The 14,872-nt window shown below is 40.6% G+C and overlaps 1 protein-coding gene across 1 annotated transcript in view; it reads right to left on the bottom strand.

The window, feature by feature from the left end:
* The window catches only part of SLC35F3 (solute carrier family 35 member F3), a gene marked incomplete at both ends in the record, with an annotated part of 180,951 nt that extends 166,419 nt beyond the window's left edge, over positions 1–14,532 (bottom strand). Inside the window, 2 exons of the mRNA XM_081998292.1 lie at positions 14,000–14,229; positions 14,480–14,532. Coding sequence (XP_081854418.1) covers positions 14,000–14,229; positions 14,480–14,532 — 283 coding nt within the window. The remainder of the gene's footprint in view (positions 1–13,999; positions 14,230–14,479) is intronic.
* Between the last annotated feature and the right edge of the window lie 340 nt (positions 14,533–14,872).

Genomic DNA, 14,872 nt, shown 5'->3' with positions numbered 1-14,872 from the left:
TTTTGTGAAGAATATTAATTTTTTTTAAAAAAATTACATTCACAGTCAGTAGAAACCAGCTATTTGGGGTAATACAAATAATTAACACCCTAAAAGTTAATATATACAAATGAGTAATTTTAAGCTGTACAGCTGCTGTACAGCTTAAGTTACTCTCATATAATTTTGCAGGGTTGAAACTTGTGTGTCAAATAGTTGCAGAGATATTTCTTTGGAACTCAGTAGCTCCAAGGAAATACAGCTGCCTCATTACTTAACTCAATCAAAAACATTGAAGATCTATCTTTCAAATATAGAGCAGATGCATGACCATGTACTTACACCCATGGGTACTTTAAGTTATTATTTTGGTTACTGGATAAGGTCTTTAAAATTTTTATGGTGTAACATTAACATAATAAAAATTATGAGAGAGATGAAGAGTAGAATAGAATAGTTTCAGCTGGAAGGGACCTACAATGATCATCTAGTCCAACTACCTGACCGCTTCAGGGCTGACCAAAATTTAAAGCGTATTTTTAAGGAATTGTCCAAATGGCTCTTCAACATTGACAGGCATGGGGCATTACCTTACGGTAACTACTACAAGGTTTAAACTACATTCATTAGTTAGACCCCAAAGCTTATAAAAGCAAAATTACCTGAAAAATACTATTTAAAGTAGGCAATGGTTGAGAATTGCTCTAATTTTAACTCTAAAAAAAGAAATTAATTAAACCATCCTTATAGATGACAGAATAATTCCACCTATTAGAAATAAATCAACAGCAACAAAAAAGCAAGAAAGATCGGGACTTGCAAGGTTCATTATTGTCAGAGGAATTCTCCAGCTTCAACACTGAGCTCAGATTTATATAATCAAATTTCTTTCAGTAAAATTAGCTGCTGTTGCACAAAGCAGATTACAGCACAACTGGTTTAACCTTGTACTAGCTGAGAGCTATATATCTCAAGTGAAAGAAGCCTTTCTGCAATGTGTTAATGTTTTTGTACCTTCCAATTATTCTTGAATGCACAGCAATTCAGCTAGAGCAGTTAATATCCAAGGTATTAACTAATAGTAAATCTCTTGATCTAGGTCTCTCTCATTCCTCCAGTGCAATTCCTACAGCTGGGCATGCAACTTTGGCAAAGGTTCTACAATCCTCCCTCCAAAAAAGTGTTTCAAGGTCCAAATTGTCTCAACATTTTAGGTTGTTTTACCTCTTCCTGTGTTGAACCACTCTGGACAGAAAGGCAGATTTATTGCGCTCATGCTGTCCTCACCTAGCACAACTAAGAAGAGTCATTTTCTTATTTATAAGTGGAGGATCACAAAGACCTACTGTCTAATTGCCTCCTGCATGGAAATAAAGTGAAGAAAACAAAGGAATTCACTAGACATTTACAAGGGGAATGCTCTTAGCTGGAAATGAATTCACTATACACATTTACATCAACAGACAGCTACAACAGGAATGCTCTCAGCTGGAAGCTGGGACCAGATCCAGCCACTCTGCACTTCCATTTGAAAAGTGCAGAATGGGAAAAGAGACTCTAGCCTTGTGATAGCATGTTGTGTTTGTAAAAATACTTTGCTAGTTTACTCCTGGGACTCTCCAGAGGTTTATGAGTGTCCAAGCCTGCCAAACTTGGACACTCAGCTTTCACAGACCCATTACCACCACAGTTAGACCAGAACCCTCACTTCCCTTCAGGACCACAGTATTCCTTCACCCCATTAGTTGCTGGTTTTAGTCAGACAAAATTCCTGTTAGCTTCTATCGGAGTTTTACCAATGTGAAGACCAAATGATTTCGGGCTTTGAAAACAAAGACTTAAGAGGTTAATGCACCAACCCAACCAACCAGCTTCCTTAGGCGGATTTTAAAGTTTACCTAAGAGTTTCTTCAAGCTTCATCCTGTATATTACTCATATGTTTCTGTGGTGGAATAGTTTAACAATAACCAAAAAAACTAAGCTGCACATACAACATTTTGTTATCTTGAGCATTTCAAATTTCTCCAGGAACATTGTAATTCTATCCCACCGCACCCTGTCCTTTGTCTACGTTTGCAAAGAGGTCTCATTTTATATGCTCTGACTCAACTGAGTTAGGGCTATCAAAGCCTAACTGACTTCCAAGTTATAGTTTATACAAACGATGAACTAGAATGCCTCTCTGTATTGTTTTAAAAGGCTCCTGCCTCAGACCCATTCACTGTCCTCCAAACTAGCATAGAAGGATGTTTTGTCCTCATCTGAAGTGGAAAGACATGAACAATGATTTCTCATTTAGCATAAACAAAGGGGTAAGGGCTTAGGGAAATAGGAATCTTGTGTTGGTAATAGATCTGTTTGAGGACCTCCTCCTTCTGTCCCAGGGCCCCTATAGCATGCCCTGTTAGAGGTCTCAATCCTTAACTCCTAACATAAAACTACAAATCACTGTATATATGTTCTTTCTCTTTTCAGCACTTAAGGCTCTGGGTAGTCAGCTTTCTAGGCAATGGGAAGAAAGAGCAGTCTCTTCCAAATTGCTGTACACGCTTTCAACTCATGTTGGGACAAGCTATTAAATACTAATTAAATACCAAGTTCAAGATGAAAGAAAATTAAAACTGCACATCTATTAAAAGAAATAATTATTCTATAATTTAAGCAGAGCTCCTCAACAGTGTTCAGGAACGTATAATAAAGACCATGTATGGGTAGGTGTAATTGGATGCAGTTGCCTTAGGAACAGCTGTTCAGCATATAAAGCAGGAAGCCTGCTTAAAAGGCAATCTCAAAGACTTAAGCCTGGTGGGTGAAACCCGGCTTGACTGAAATTACTGACAAAAGTGCCATAGACTTGGCTGGAGTCAGGGATTTGTCCCAACAGCTTTTCTAATTCATATCTGCAATATTAGTATGAGCACAGAGCTCAGTAATAGATTACTTTGAGCCAGAAGTGCTCTACTGGAGACACGTTCCCCAGTTTCCTTTGTGCAACAATTTCATCAAGACATGAAAAATACCTAGGGAGTCATAAGAGAGTCTAGGTTTATACTCTGGAGGTTCTGATATCATTCTCACTTCCAATGTATTTTTATTATGTAGACAAGAGATATTGTGCTTTTAAAGAACTGTTATTGTAGGATGTAAAAGAATTTGACATGCAGAAAGAAAACACTGTCTGGTATATGAGTGTCTTTTTAAAGTAATATTAATATCAAAGATTCCTATAAAGATGCCATGCAAAAATCTTTTAATTTTCTGAGTTTTTTAGGAATAAATAACAGAATAGAGTGCCTAATACAGTTTGGCAGAACTATTTCCAGTAAGATTCAATTTCTACTATGCAGACACCAGAAACTGGAGGTCCAAAGTATTGCTCCCCATACAAGATTCAAGACCTGTTTCTTGTCCGTGCATTTCCCTACATAGAATATACTCGTTCATGGTTCTATGATTTACTGACTATTTTTGTTTCCATTTGGAGAAATATTATAAAACACAAAACTACTTCTCACCCTATATGAAGTCAGAACGCACATAGAGCTCTCTACCTGTTGACTTCACTATTTGCAGAAGACAAAAACTTTCCTACAGACATTGAACTACACATTACTAAGGTGTAAAGTTTGAAATAGCAAAGGATACTGTATTTTCTTTCTGTCTTTGATAAATAAAAAACAAACAAACAAGTTGTTTATCAAAAAAGTTATTTATTAAATAACACTTCCCAAAGACTGGGAAGTAATTTAATGAGGAGCCAGAAGTTGAATTCTATGCTGAACCCTCTAAGAGGATCTTTGTAAGTCTTACAAGCCAACTCTGGGAATGTGGTGATTTAAGATGTCTTTGTGCATTCCTCATACATTCTCCCAGGATAACCTGGCAAGCTGAAGAAACTGTCCTGAAGTCAGATAGCTTCCTGAGATCCCCAATTTAAAATACAGTAGCTTTATTCCTCGATGTTAATCTAGTTTTCATTCCAACTCATATACTTGCCCAGACTGAAAAAGAGAATTTTTTGAAGGGCTTTACTCCATTTCTACTGGGAGAAAGTTCACATGACTGGAGACGCAGGAGTCCCACGATACACCTACAATACTAATTAAGTGTGGGCTTATATTAATTTTTAAGTCAAGACTCACCTGCCATACCCATGACTATAAAGACAACTTAAATTGTTTTTTAACTCCTGAACACACCATAATTTGTCTTGTCGGGGCATAAGGTCTGGCTTGCATGAAACCTGAGGTCCCAAATTCAGGCCCACAGAATACACCTGTAATATATGTAAGAAATAGCTGAAGTGTAAGTTCTGAACAACAGAGGCCCTTAGTCATAACACATGATGTAGAAGTGTAAGGAAACCAAATCTCTAGGAAAAAAAAGTCTTTCTGCCCTTATTTCACTCCTCTTACACGAAAGTGATCCAAACTCCCAATTTTGATTACAGACATTTTCCATGGCTTCACTGATTTTTATGGTTTTGTTTCTCGCCTACCTTTTTCTACTTTTACATTATTTTGTAATTTCTTTTCTTTAACTAGCCCTTGAAAATCAAACCTAAACATATTTCTTTACATTATAAATGTCTTTTTTCTGAAAGGAAAGATCCACAACTGAGAAGTTGGCCAGGTGGATGTTCCAGGCCAGTAGAACCCTGTAAAACTAAATGCTATACAGCAAAAAATAATTTCAGCACACAAAAAACAAGCAATATTTTTTCTGTTATTAATTACTGTTCCAGGAAAAGTGCTACCTAAAAACATAAGCACTAGCTAGTGTCTAAGCTGAAAAATTAAACATGATTACCATAAGACTATTGCCATGTTAGTTTGCCCAAACAAATACTAGTATAAATGGCTGTATATTTTATTAAATCAGTCTCAAAGCTTTCCAAAGACATTGCATAAAGTGAGCAGGACAGCCAACAGAATCATAAAGCTATGAAGATGCATTTCCTGTTTCATGGTGCAAACACTGGATAGTTGATCTTAATCCTGGCACCAAGTATTTCAGGTAGGGCAAAAATTTGCAAGCAGATAATCCCTACTGAACATTCAAACCACATTGTCTGGATACAAGTTATTGTTTGAAAAAGGAATGCCAACTCCAGGCTTTCAGGACGCGACCATGAAGACACCATCATCATCCTCACACAAGCACAACATCGCTGAAGAAATAGGCCCTTGGTTCATTTCCCACCTGAGCACAAGCTTGTTCACACAACTACATGGATCTGTCACAGCAAGACACCCTGAATGTGGTAGAGCCCCCCAGACTGCCACAGAGCTCACAAACAGCACAACTGCCAATGAGTGTAAGAGTCAAATGGTTTGGCCTGCTTTAGCGTACATGGACACTGGACAACAAGTTCAACTTTCATGCTACTTTGGTACCTTAGCTGGTGTGAAGAAGAGATAGTGAGAAAAAACATAAAAACTTTTCTATTTCCAATGTAAAAATCAAGGAAGAAAAGATAAAACCCTTTGGGTTATCATGACTGGATCAGGTCTACTAGCCATCATTTATATTGCTGTAGGGTCGGTAGGACTTTGCACCATGGTTCAAAAGTGAAAATCTTGTTGCTCCCTTTAGACATTAAGGTCCTTTTACAAAAACTGTTGCACAAGGGCCAGTTATGGCAAAGCAAAAAGAATATTTAAATGCAAGATCAAGGCCTTATTAGGAAGCATGCAACTGTTTCATTAGCAGCCAGTTACATTCCTTTGTCCTAGAAGAGCTCAAAGATCTACATTGCATTGCCTTGTATGACTGGCTTGCTAAGTTAATATTTCCTGTTGGCTATGTGACGTCATCCTTATTTTTCTAAACGTTAGGCCATCTAAATTCCTACACTACTGGAATAGCTTTCCAGCTCTCAGAAAAAGCCTGATTCATATGTTGGCCAGATATACTCATGGAAACAAAAATGACAGGAAGCAAAATAAGGCAGATTTGGTACAAAAATGAACCTCATGAGACCCTCAAGTGCAAGAGAAAATAGAGGTGTCTGAAACCACTTAGATGTACTTTTTTTATAAGGGGAGCTGGCTGAGCACAGCACAAGCTTGCCAACGTTCAAAGAAAATTAAATCAGGGAATACCACCCCTGCATCCCTCCTACCTATGGAATGTTTCATGGAGTGGTTCATAAAGCAAACAGTTCTCTATGGCCTTACATGCAATCGCAGCATTTTTTTTCTTCCACAGATATGCTGAGGAATGAAATAATGTGTACTGAGTGAAAATAATGAGAAAATCAAAAATGCTCAGGGAAGCAGGTTCTACAACAAGATATATCACATGAAGGCTAGCTACTACCTAGGTAGGAATAATGATCTGCAGATAAATTTCTTTCTCCAAACATAAATGCTCATTGTATTACTGTTCTCAGAGTAGTCATCATTCACTAGCAATAGTGGAAAGTCTATGGCTTCAGCTTGTAAAACAAAGAGAGGGCCAGAATGACACCCTCAGATGCTCCAGAGAACGACACTTTGCCAAAGTGGTAAAGGTGCCTTTGTGTAACTTCTCCATCCCTCTCTTTACCCTGAGGCTTATGTGACCTCAGGTAAATGGCAGCAATTCTCAGCAGCTTCTGATTTACACCAGGAACATGAAACACAAACACCTCATTAACATTGAAGAGAGATTAGGGCACAAAAATTCGCCTTGAAGACAGTCCTGATGTGAGCCAGAATCTGGTAAAATTAGCTATAAGGCTCATGAGCATCGCTGGTGATGCACTAAGCAATTTCAAGAGAGACAAACATCTGGGACCAAGAGACTTCGTCCTTTTGGGGCTTCGTGTTTCAGTAACACTCCAGTTACACAACAGCATCTGATATTACAGTAGACCAGCACAGACTTTGCAGCCAGATTCCAATGCCATTATCTTACGCAATTAATTGCTTTTACTAAACAAATCATCGATTTAAGTTGCAGATATACACCACACGGTACACTCCAGAACTATTACAGACATTTCCTCCAATGAAGGAAGGGTGTCCAGTAAAGATAGTTCCAAAAAGAAACATTTGTTCGTAATTCTTGGTAGTCTCCAAATTCTTTTTTAACAAATTACCTTGCTCCCTCATTATCCCGTATCAATACAGAGTGGTTTGTGGCTTTAGCAACAACCCATTATTATGGATTCAACACATCGATTAGTGAACACATTCACATTTCTATTTGAAAAAAAATAGTTCACCAGTGAAAGGAGTCTCAAATGTCAGATAACACCCTTCTTCAAAACTGCTAACATGGCCCCTACCCTCACAAAGATGTTCAACTAGCTTTAGTAGCAGCTTTTCACGATGGAGACTTCAGTGGTATATTCTACTGAAATAACAACAGTCAATAATAACATTTGTTAAGGGTATAAAATGAGCGCTGGAAACCAACCGACCCCTAACTGCTGTCCCATGGACTGCTTTGCATAGATGGCATACTGCAGATGATAGGAAATTAAAGCTGCACTGAAAAAAAAGTTGACAGCAACCAATTAATTTGTTTAAATAACAAGCAAACAAACAAAGAGGGGCTAGTTTGTAGGTTGTAATTTTTAGTTTCTTCATTGTGAAAATTAGATACAAAACATAAAATATTTATCCAGCTGCCTAGTTAAAATTGGTGGTTACTTAACACGACACAAATTGTTTAGTAAACAAGTTACTAAACATTCACTAAACATTTACCATTTACTAAATATTTACTAAACAATTCAAAATGTTTAGTAAAACAGTTTAAATTACAATTTGCTTGGCTTGCCAGCAAGCAATTTAAAATTTAAAATTTTGATTATTGAAGCTCTATATTGTTAACAGGAACCAGTTTTCTGCCTAGCATTGACCAAAAAATATTTTTCTTACCACCTGACAAAAGCCAGAGAACCTTCATGTCTCTTCTCCATTGGATTTGTCTTGAAAAAGAAACTTCTGAAAGGCTGGCTATATTGCAGTCTCCCTTTTTCATGTGGTATCTTTGCAGCTGCTCAGTATTCATCACCTGTACTCCTCTGCCCTGTCTCACGTGGCCAGATTGGGCTATTCCATACTCATTCTCAGTTGCAAGACCACCCAAAGAGTTAAAGCCCACAGGGGCCAATGGGTTCCCTTTCCAACGAGTAATGTCTCCTGTAATATTCTGCGACATCCACTGCAGTCTTATGATTAGGTCTCTGAAATATTTTAAGAGACTGTCTCTGAGGACAGTTCTTAGTTACAGTCTGAATTAGACATATGGGGAAATGGCTTTAGGAGGTTTTGTGAGCTGTCATGTGGATATCCATCAGTAATATCCCTGGTTTACGTACAACCACGTGTAGGTTTAGCTTGCAGCAGACAACTGTATCTGACGCTTGAAACAGCAATGCTACAGTACTTTTAAATCTGCAATTCATTACCATTGCTTTCTTTCACCTGTAGGAGTTACCGAGTTTTCTTAGCTTTTCTTGCTGGCATAGCAATTAGTTACGTTAGCATTGCCAATGAAGAGCATTAGGAAAAAAAAAAAAAAAATTAATCGGGCCTCAGACACCATAAGCCTGTCTTAAAACAAGGAGGTAACACACATATTTTTACTTGTTTTCTAAGTGTTGGGGGGTGTTGACCTATAGATTGACCCTGGGGCAGCTATCCAAGTTTCTCCCAGAGCAAGACATCTAGAAGTTACTCCATGTTTCCACCTGCAAAGCGAGATTCTCACATAATCATTTGTCCTCAGGAACAACAACATGAAGGATACCACCAAGTCTTGCATTAGTTACAAGAGCATTACACATGACATTTATGCATTGGAAAGTAAGTATCAGTTTTAAATGAATCACAGCTGGCCTGAAAAGGGCCTTTCCCCAGAGAAAACAATACCCTTCAACTTCTGTCTTTGAACTTCTGGAGATTCCTGCATATCACCTCAAAAAAAAAAGTTAAATTCTCGCTCAGATGCAATTGTGCAAAAACAGTATTTGCACAAATTTCTAGCATTAATATTTTTATCCTGATTCATATCCCCACTGGATTTGCTTTTAGCAAGTGGGAAAGTTCCAGCATTCAATGGCACATAAAAAGGAATGAGGAACACTGGTCTTTAGCTGTGTAACTGATACTCCAATATTTATAAGGGTACAATGCTCATACTTTTAATTAGCTAAAACAAACACTAAAATACTATGTTGAACGGCTATCAAGGTTTAGTAACTGGGGCATTTTCATACTCAGACAATTATGCTTTCTGAGCAGTGTTCAGGATATTTGTAAGACAGTGTGTTCCAATATGTTACTTACATTGGTGATAGCACTTAAACCCCATGTCCAAGTGAGGACCTACTGTGCTACATGCTGGATGAGTAAGGCATTGAAATTCTGGGCATTGAAACTGGATAGTTTATTTTGTTATTGTTGAAATAATTATGAATAAACATTAAAAATAGGAAACTAGTATTTAAAGTAGCAGGGAGGAGCAGAGCCAGAGAACTTCAGTTACTGGACACAGTCTTTCCCTTTCACCTGAACAACAGCATGCCATTCAAAAGTCATCACTGGAACAACCTGGAATTACTCACAAGGTCAAAGTCTCAGAGAAATGTATGTTCACAAGCCATGAACCACAGACTGCAGTCAATTCCTACTAAATAAAACTGAGAGGAGTTAAAAGAGCATACGATTCTCTCAACAATCTTTCTGGAAGGTAGAGTAACACCTGTAAGCACACAAAGAACGTAGGTGAATAAAAGTGGGAAGCCAGGTGGTCTCTTGGGCATCTAAAAGGAGGGAGGGACACATACAACCCCGATTTGTCCATAACAAGTCTGTATTTAGGTACACATGCTAAGGATATTTGAAAGTCCCTGCTTTAGAAGAAAAACCCTAATCTTGAACAAAGGTGTAGAAGCAGGTGATCTGTAGGAAGAGGCAAAGACTGCAAAATAGGGATAGCTGGCTCAAGCCCACTTGAATGTGTCTAAAATACTAATCACATAATGACAGACTGTGATATTGAATCACCACAAAACAGAACTAGTTAATGTAGAGAAAAATTAATGTTTGGCAAAGGTGCTAGCTGTGCACATTTCAGGAAGAAACAAGCGCCCTGACAATTGCTACAGTAATTAAAATAGACAAGTCTTCCATACAGATCAGCAAGACAGTTCAAGAGTTTCGTGACACCTGTATTTCTCAAGCACAGAAAAGCTCCTAGGGACTGTACTTCCCAAAATATTTAGAAACCTGATTCCTACTGATAATGGTGCGAAATGGAAACTTAAAATATGGCTGTTCACCTCCAAAGTGTCTCTGCTCTTAAACTGAAGTCACAGCTTCTGGAGGCAGAAATCATGGTAATTTACTTAACCTTCATGGAAGAGAACAGCACTGCTAATACAGCCCTAACAGTGGTTTGATCTCTGTACAACAAAAAGGCTCTCACTGGGATCTACACATTTTGTGGTGTTTTGTTTTTTTAAAAAATTAAATTCTTTGATCCCTATGTGTTCATTAAAAAAATTTAAAAGTCAATTAACATACCTCTTGTTCATAACTAGAATTTCACAAATATTGAGCTCTGTTATTGCTGTAGCTGCATCAGAGTATGATTCTACAATCCGACTGCATCTTAGGTGTAGTTCTTCCCCTCTGCCTTTGCATTTCAGAAATCAAATCAGACGCTGCAAAATAGTCCCCATGGGACAAATATGAATATTTGATTTAGACTGGAGAGCTGTTATTCACATAGTTACCCTGAAAATCAATAGTGAGAATTTCAGAAACATAAGAACTGCCAGATTGGATCAGGACACACTCCTATCCTCTTTCTGAAGGTGGGCAGATGCTACGGAGGAAAGCACAAGAAACCCTAAAGAAGCAGCCCCTCCCAGCCTAAGAGGGCCTAATTTGAATTCTGAAAAATTAAGTTTAATATTCTCTCCAATATTTTTCCCAATTTATTACAATTCTAGATCTTGTCACTGCTATCAATTATAAGCCCTTGAATTCCTGATCTCAAGAACAAAATACATGTTTTCTTAAAAATTATTTTTCGATCAGTTTTTAATTGATGGCTTTTCAGCTTCATTGACTGTCTGCCTGTTTTTCTCTTATGACATAATAAGAAAAAAAGCTCTGTATCTGCCTGAGCAATATGTGTCAGTACTTTCCATGCTTTTGTTTCAACCTCTTCAAGGTAAACAGTCAAAACTCTTGACAGTCTGTATAGATTGTCTGTACTCTTTCTCCTTACTCCTCTCAGAGCCTTCTGTAATGTTTTTTGAGAGGAGATAACCAGTATTACACAGTATTTCATTAGATTGTACCACTAAATTCTCTGAAGGCATCATTACACTGAAGTACGTTACGTTATTCCAGTTCCTAAAATCTGGTTTGCAAGTGCAGTCAAACAGCAGACGTCTTCCCTGCGCTGTATACAGTCCCAAACTATTCCCTCTCACCAGCTGACGTAATGATGTGAAATTCTGCAGGTAATTTTAGCAATTTCAGGAAACACGAGGCTTCTATTTGTGATAACTGAATGTCATTTGTTGACATTTGGACTATTCACCTGGCTGGGTCAGGTCTCCCTAAAGTAACGACAAGTCCTTTCTCATTCTCTCCAATCCACATCAGTTTGTGTCTTCAGCAGATTTTCATTTCTTCCTCCCCTCTTTCCATCTAATTTACAAGTACATTAAATACTGAACTTGGTACATAACCTTGAGGTATCCCAGTATGTTTTAAATGGCCAGCTTTTTTACGGCAATAAAACTAGTCTCCAAGAAACTTTATCTTTGGTAGTTTCCCTCATGGAGTTTTGTTAAAAAAAAAAAAAAAATAGCAAAAGCCTTCTGAATGTCTCAAACAACTGTATGCATACATACATACATACGTATAAAAACACTCTAAATGAAGTATGAGACGAATACACTGCAGTGTGAAAAAAACTTATCTGGCCCTACAGGTGATTTAGTTACAACAAAAAGAATGTCACTGAGAGAACTAGACCAAATCGAAATGCAACTAGATTATGGACTTACTTTCCAGAAAGCAGGTCCGCTATTAACGCACTCTGTAATTATAGTGCCAACAGCACCTAAATGTCTGCAAGAATGCACAATAAGACAACAAAAAGTACCCAGGGTGCAATTTTTTTGCAGTTCTTGGGCCAGTTAGAGCTTCTAACTGGAAAGTCACAATGAAAGTCCAAATCCCAAAACTGGGCATAAGCCCAGCTTGAAGGAGTATTCAAAGAGGTTCCAAAGTAGCTGTTACTACTTCGTACTTTGTTACTCCTTGTGACTAAGACTTCCAACTTTTGATAATCGTCTACATGCGTTCAGTCAGCTGTTCAGCTGATGCAGATCAACACAGCTCTGCTTCAGCCATGCCATATTGTACCAGCTAGAGAGATGGGTCTTTTCTTCTGTGTGTTCTATGATCTTAGCAATTCAGATTTTAAATTGGTGAGGACTTCGCATAACCTATTATTTTCAGACATACATTTATGAAACTCAGACACCTTGTATATTTATCCCCCACTATTACAACTCAAGTATGTAATTTTATTCGTCAGAATGAGTTACAAAATAGTAATATAACTAGAATAGCAGGCTTAGGCTTGCAATTAATTTTTTCAGACACAGTTATAAATCTCAACAAACAGGTTACAATTGAGGAGCCAGCATGACCTTTATTATTTCAGAAGGTTCAGCCACAGCAGCTCAGTGCATCTTCAGCTGGACTGTTAGTCACTCTGTCAGACAGAAGCACTAACATCCAACTCAGTCTGGCATCAGCATATGATCTGATCCTGAAAACTGACCTGAATAAGCTTTACTCTCAAGAATGGTCCCAATCCAGGCAATGGAATTGCTCTTAGAGAAATCTCATACTCCCTGTGAGTAAAGTAGCAAATATCACGCATTTCCGTCATAATCACAATCAAGAAAAATGAAAGGCTCCTTACAGAAGAAGTCTTAGAATATTTATTAGTAAAGCCCTATTATCAAGCAATGAGGAGTGGCTCTTCCTTACAGAAAAACTGAACTGGTACTGTGTACCATGCTTTCTCGTATCATCCTCTTCCATTATTAATCACACTGCCAAAGAGATAATCCATGAGTAAACATTTCAGATCGTTTACGCTTCATACTTAGGAAAGCACAACATAAAAACAGTCACTTTATAAGAGCCAGTCTTCCCAGCAGAGCAATGATTTCTGTTACAGCAGAATCCTTTTTACAATAAAAACTCCTGTGATGTTACAAACGACGTTAAGACAACCAAAGTATTTTTATGACTTCAGTTAATTGGTAAATTATTCTTAGAACTTGTTCATTCATGCAGTTCCCATCGTGGGGATGAAAGATGAACAAGAAATAGGGCGTTACATGCAAAAATACTGCTTGATATATTAACACCACTCAGGGTATCGCTTCCTTCGTAAATCACAACCACTCAAGGTATTGCTCCACTTTGTAACGCGGAGGAATACAGCTACGTCTCTCTTCATATTGATATCATAGGAAGTTTCCTTCTCAAGTACAAGCAGATGGAAGAAACGGTTCCACTTGACATAGGAAAAGGCATAACATTCCAATCAAGTGCTGTCAAAACCTGACAGACCCCCCAAAACAACGGAAAGATGCACAGCTAACATAGTACTTGTGAAAACGGTATGTGCATGAATACGCTGAGGCTTTTACACAGCTGTAACAAGCACCGTAATCAGCATCACTAAGTGTGTCTGCAACAAATATTTGACCTATTTTCCTAGCAGAATTTAGCTGCTGTGATTCTTAGCACTACACCCCTGTGAGGCAGCAACTGCCCAAGGACGAATGCAACACGGACACGGAATTCTTCACAGAGAAAGCACTTCCACGCGCCGAGTTTTTTCCACGGGTAAAGCGATCAGTCCCTCGAATCCACACTCATCAGCCGGCTCTGGGCCGCGGTGACCCCACGCAAAGCCCCGGTGCTTGTCCCCCTCCTCGCAGCCCCCCCACGCCCGGCCGCGCCGAGGACTCACGTTTGTAGCTGGCGGCCCAGGGCTGGTAGCCGTAGTAGCCGGTGATGCGGAGGATCCGCTCCTCGATGGAGGTGAGCCCCACGGACGCGCTGGTGAGGTCCTCCACGGAGCGGGACCACTTCAAGTCCTCTTTGATGGCCTCGTCCACCACCAGGTACTTCAGCTGCCGCAGCTGCGGGCTGATGTCGGACAGCCGCCGGGGGCTGACATCGGGGGAGCGCCGCATGCCGCTGCGGGCCAGGAGAGGGGAGTCAGCGGGCGGGCGGCGGCCGGCAGCCCCGCCGCGGGTCCGCCGCCCCCCGCCCGCCGCGGGCGAAGTTGGCGGCGGGCGGCGGGACCTCCGCCGGCAGGTGAGCGGCCCCGGCGGCAGCGGCGCCGCAAACTTTCCCCTCCGCCCGAGCGACCCCCGGGAGCTGAAGAGGGGTGAGGTGGGGGTGGCCCCAGCCCTCCCCGCCCGCCCGGCCCCGCAGCGGTACTCACAGGGTGGCGGCTTTGCCCCGCGCGGAGCCGTTGGGGAACTCGCGGATCCCCATGGGGAGCAGCAGCGATGGCTGGGGGGCGCCCAGACTTCACGGCGGGGCGAGCCGGCGGCGCTCACCGGCCGGGTAAGAGGCGGGAAGAAAGGAGGGGAGGGAGCGGGGAGGCTGCGGCCCCCCGCGGCAAGAGGGTCCCCGGGCTGGCGCCGGCCCCCGGCGGGAGAGGCAGGTGGGGGGACGGGCGGACCGCCGCTGCCGCCTGCGAAGCACGGAGCGCCGGCGGCGGGGGCCGGGCCAGGCCGGGCAGGGCGCGCTCCGAGCCCCCCACCCCGCGCGCTGCCGCCGACCACCAGCAGGGGGAGTCCCTCGGCCCCGCCGCCGCCGCCAACCGCCCGTG

Source organism: Phaethon aethereus (genome assembly GCF_964289735.1).
Source record: "Phaethon aethereus genome assembly, chromosome: 3".
In the NCBI taxonomy this organism is placed as follows: Eukaryota; Metazoa; Chordata; class Aves; order Phaethontiformes; family Phaethontidae; genus Phaethon; species Phaethon aethereus.
Note: the sequence above shows the minus strand (reverse complement) of the source record. Positions and strands in the feature narration are given on the sequence as shown.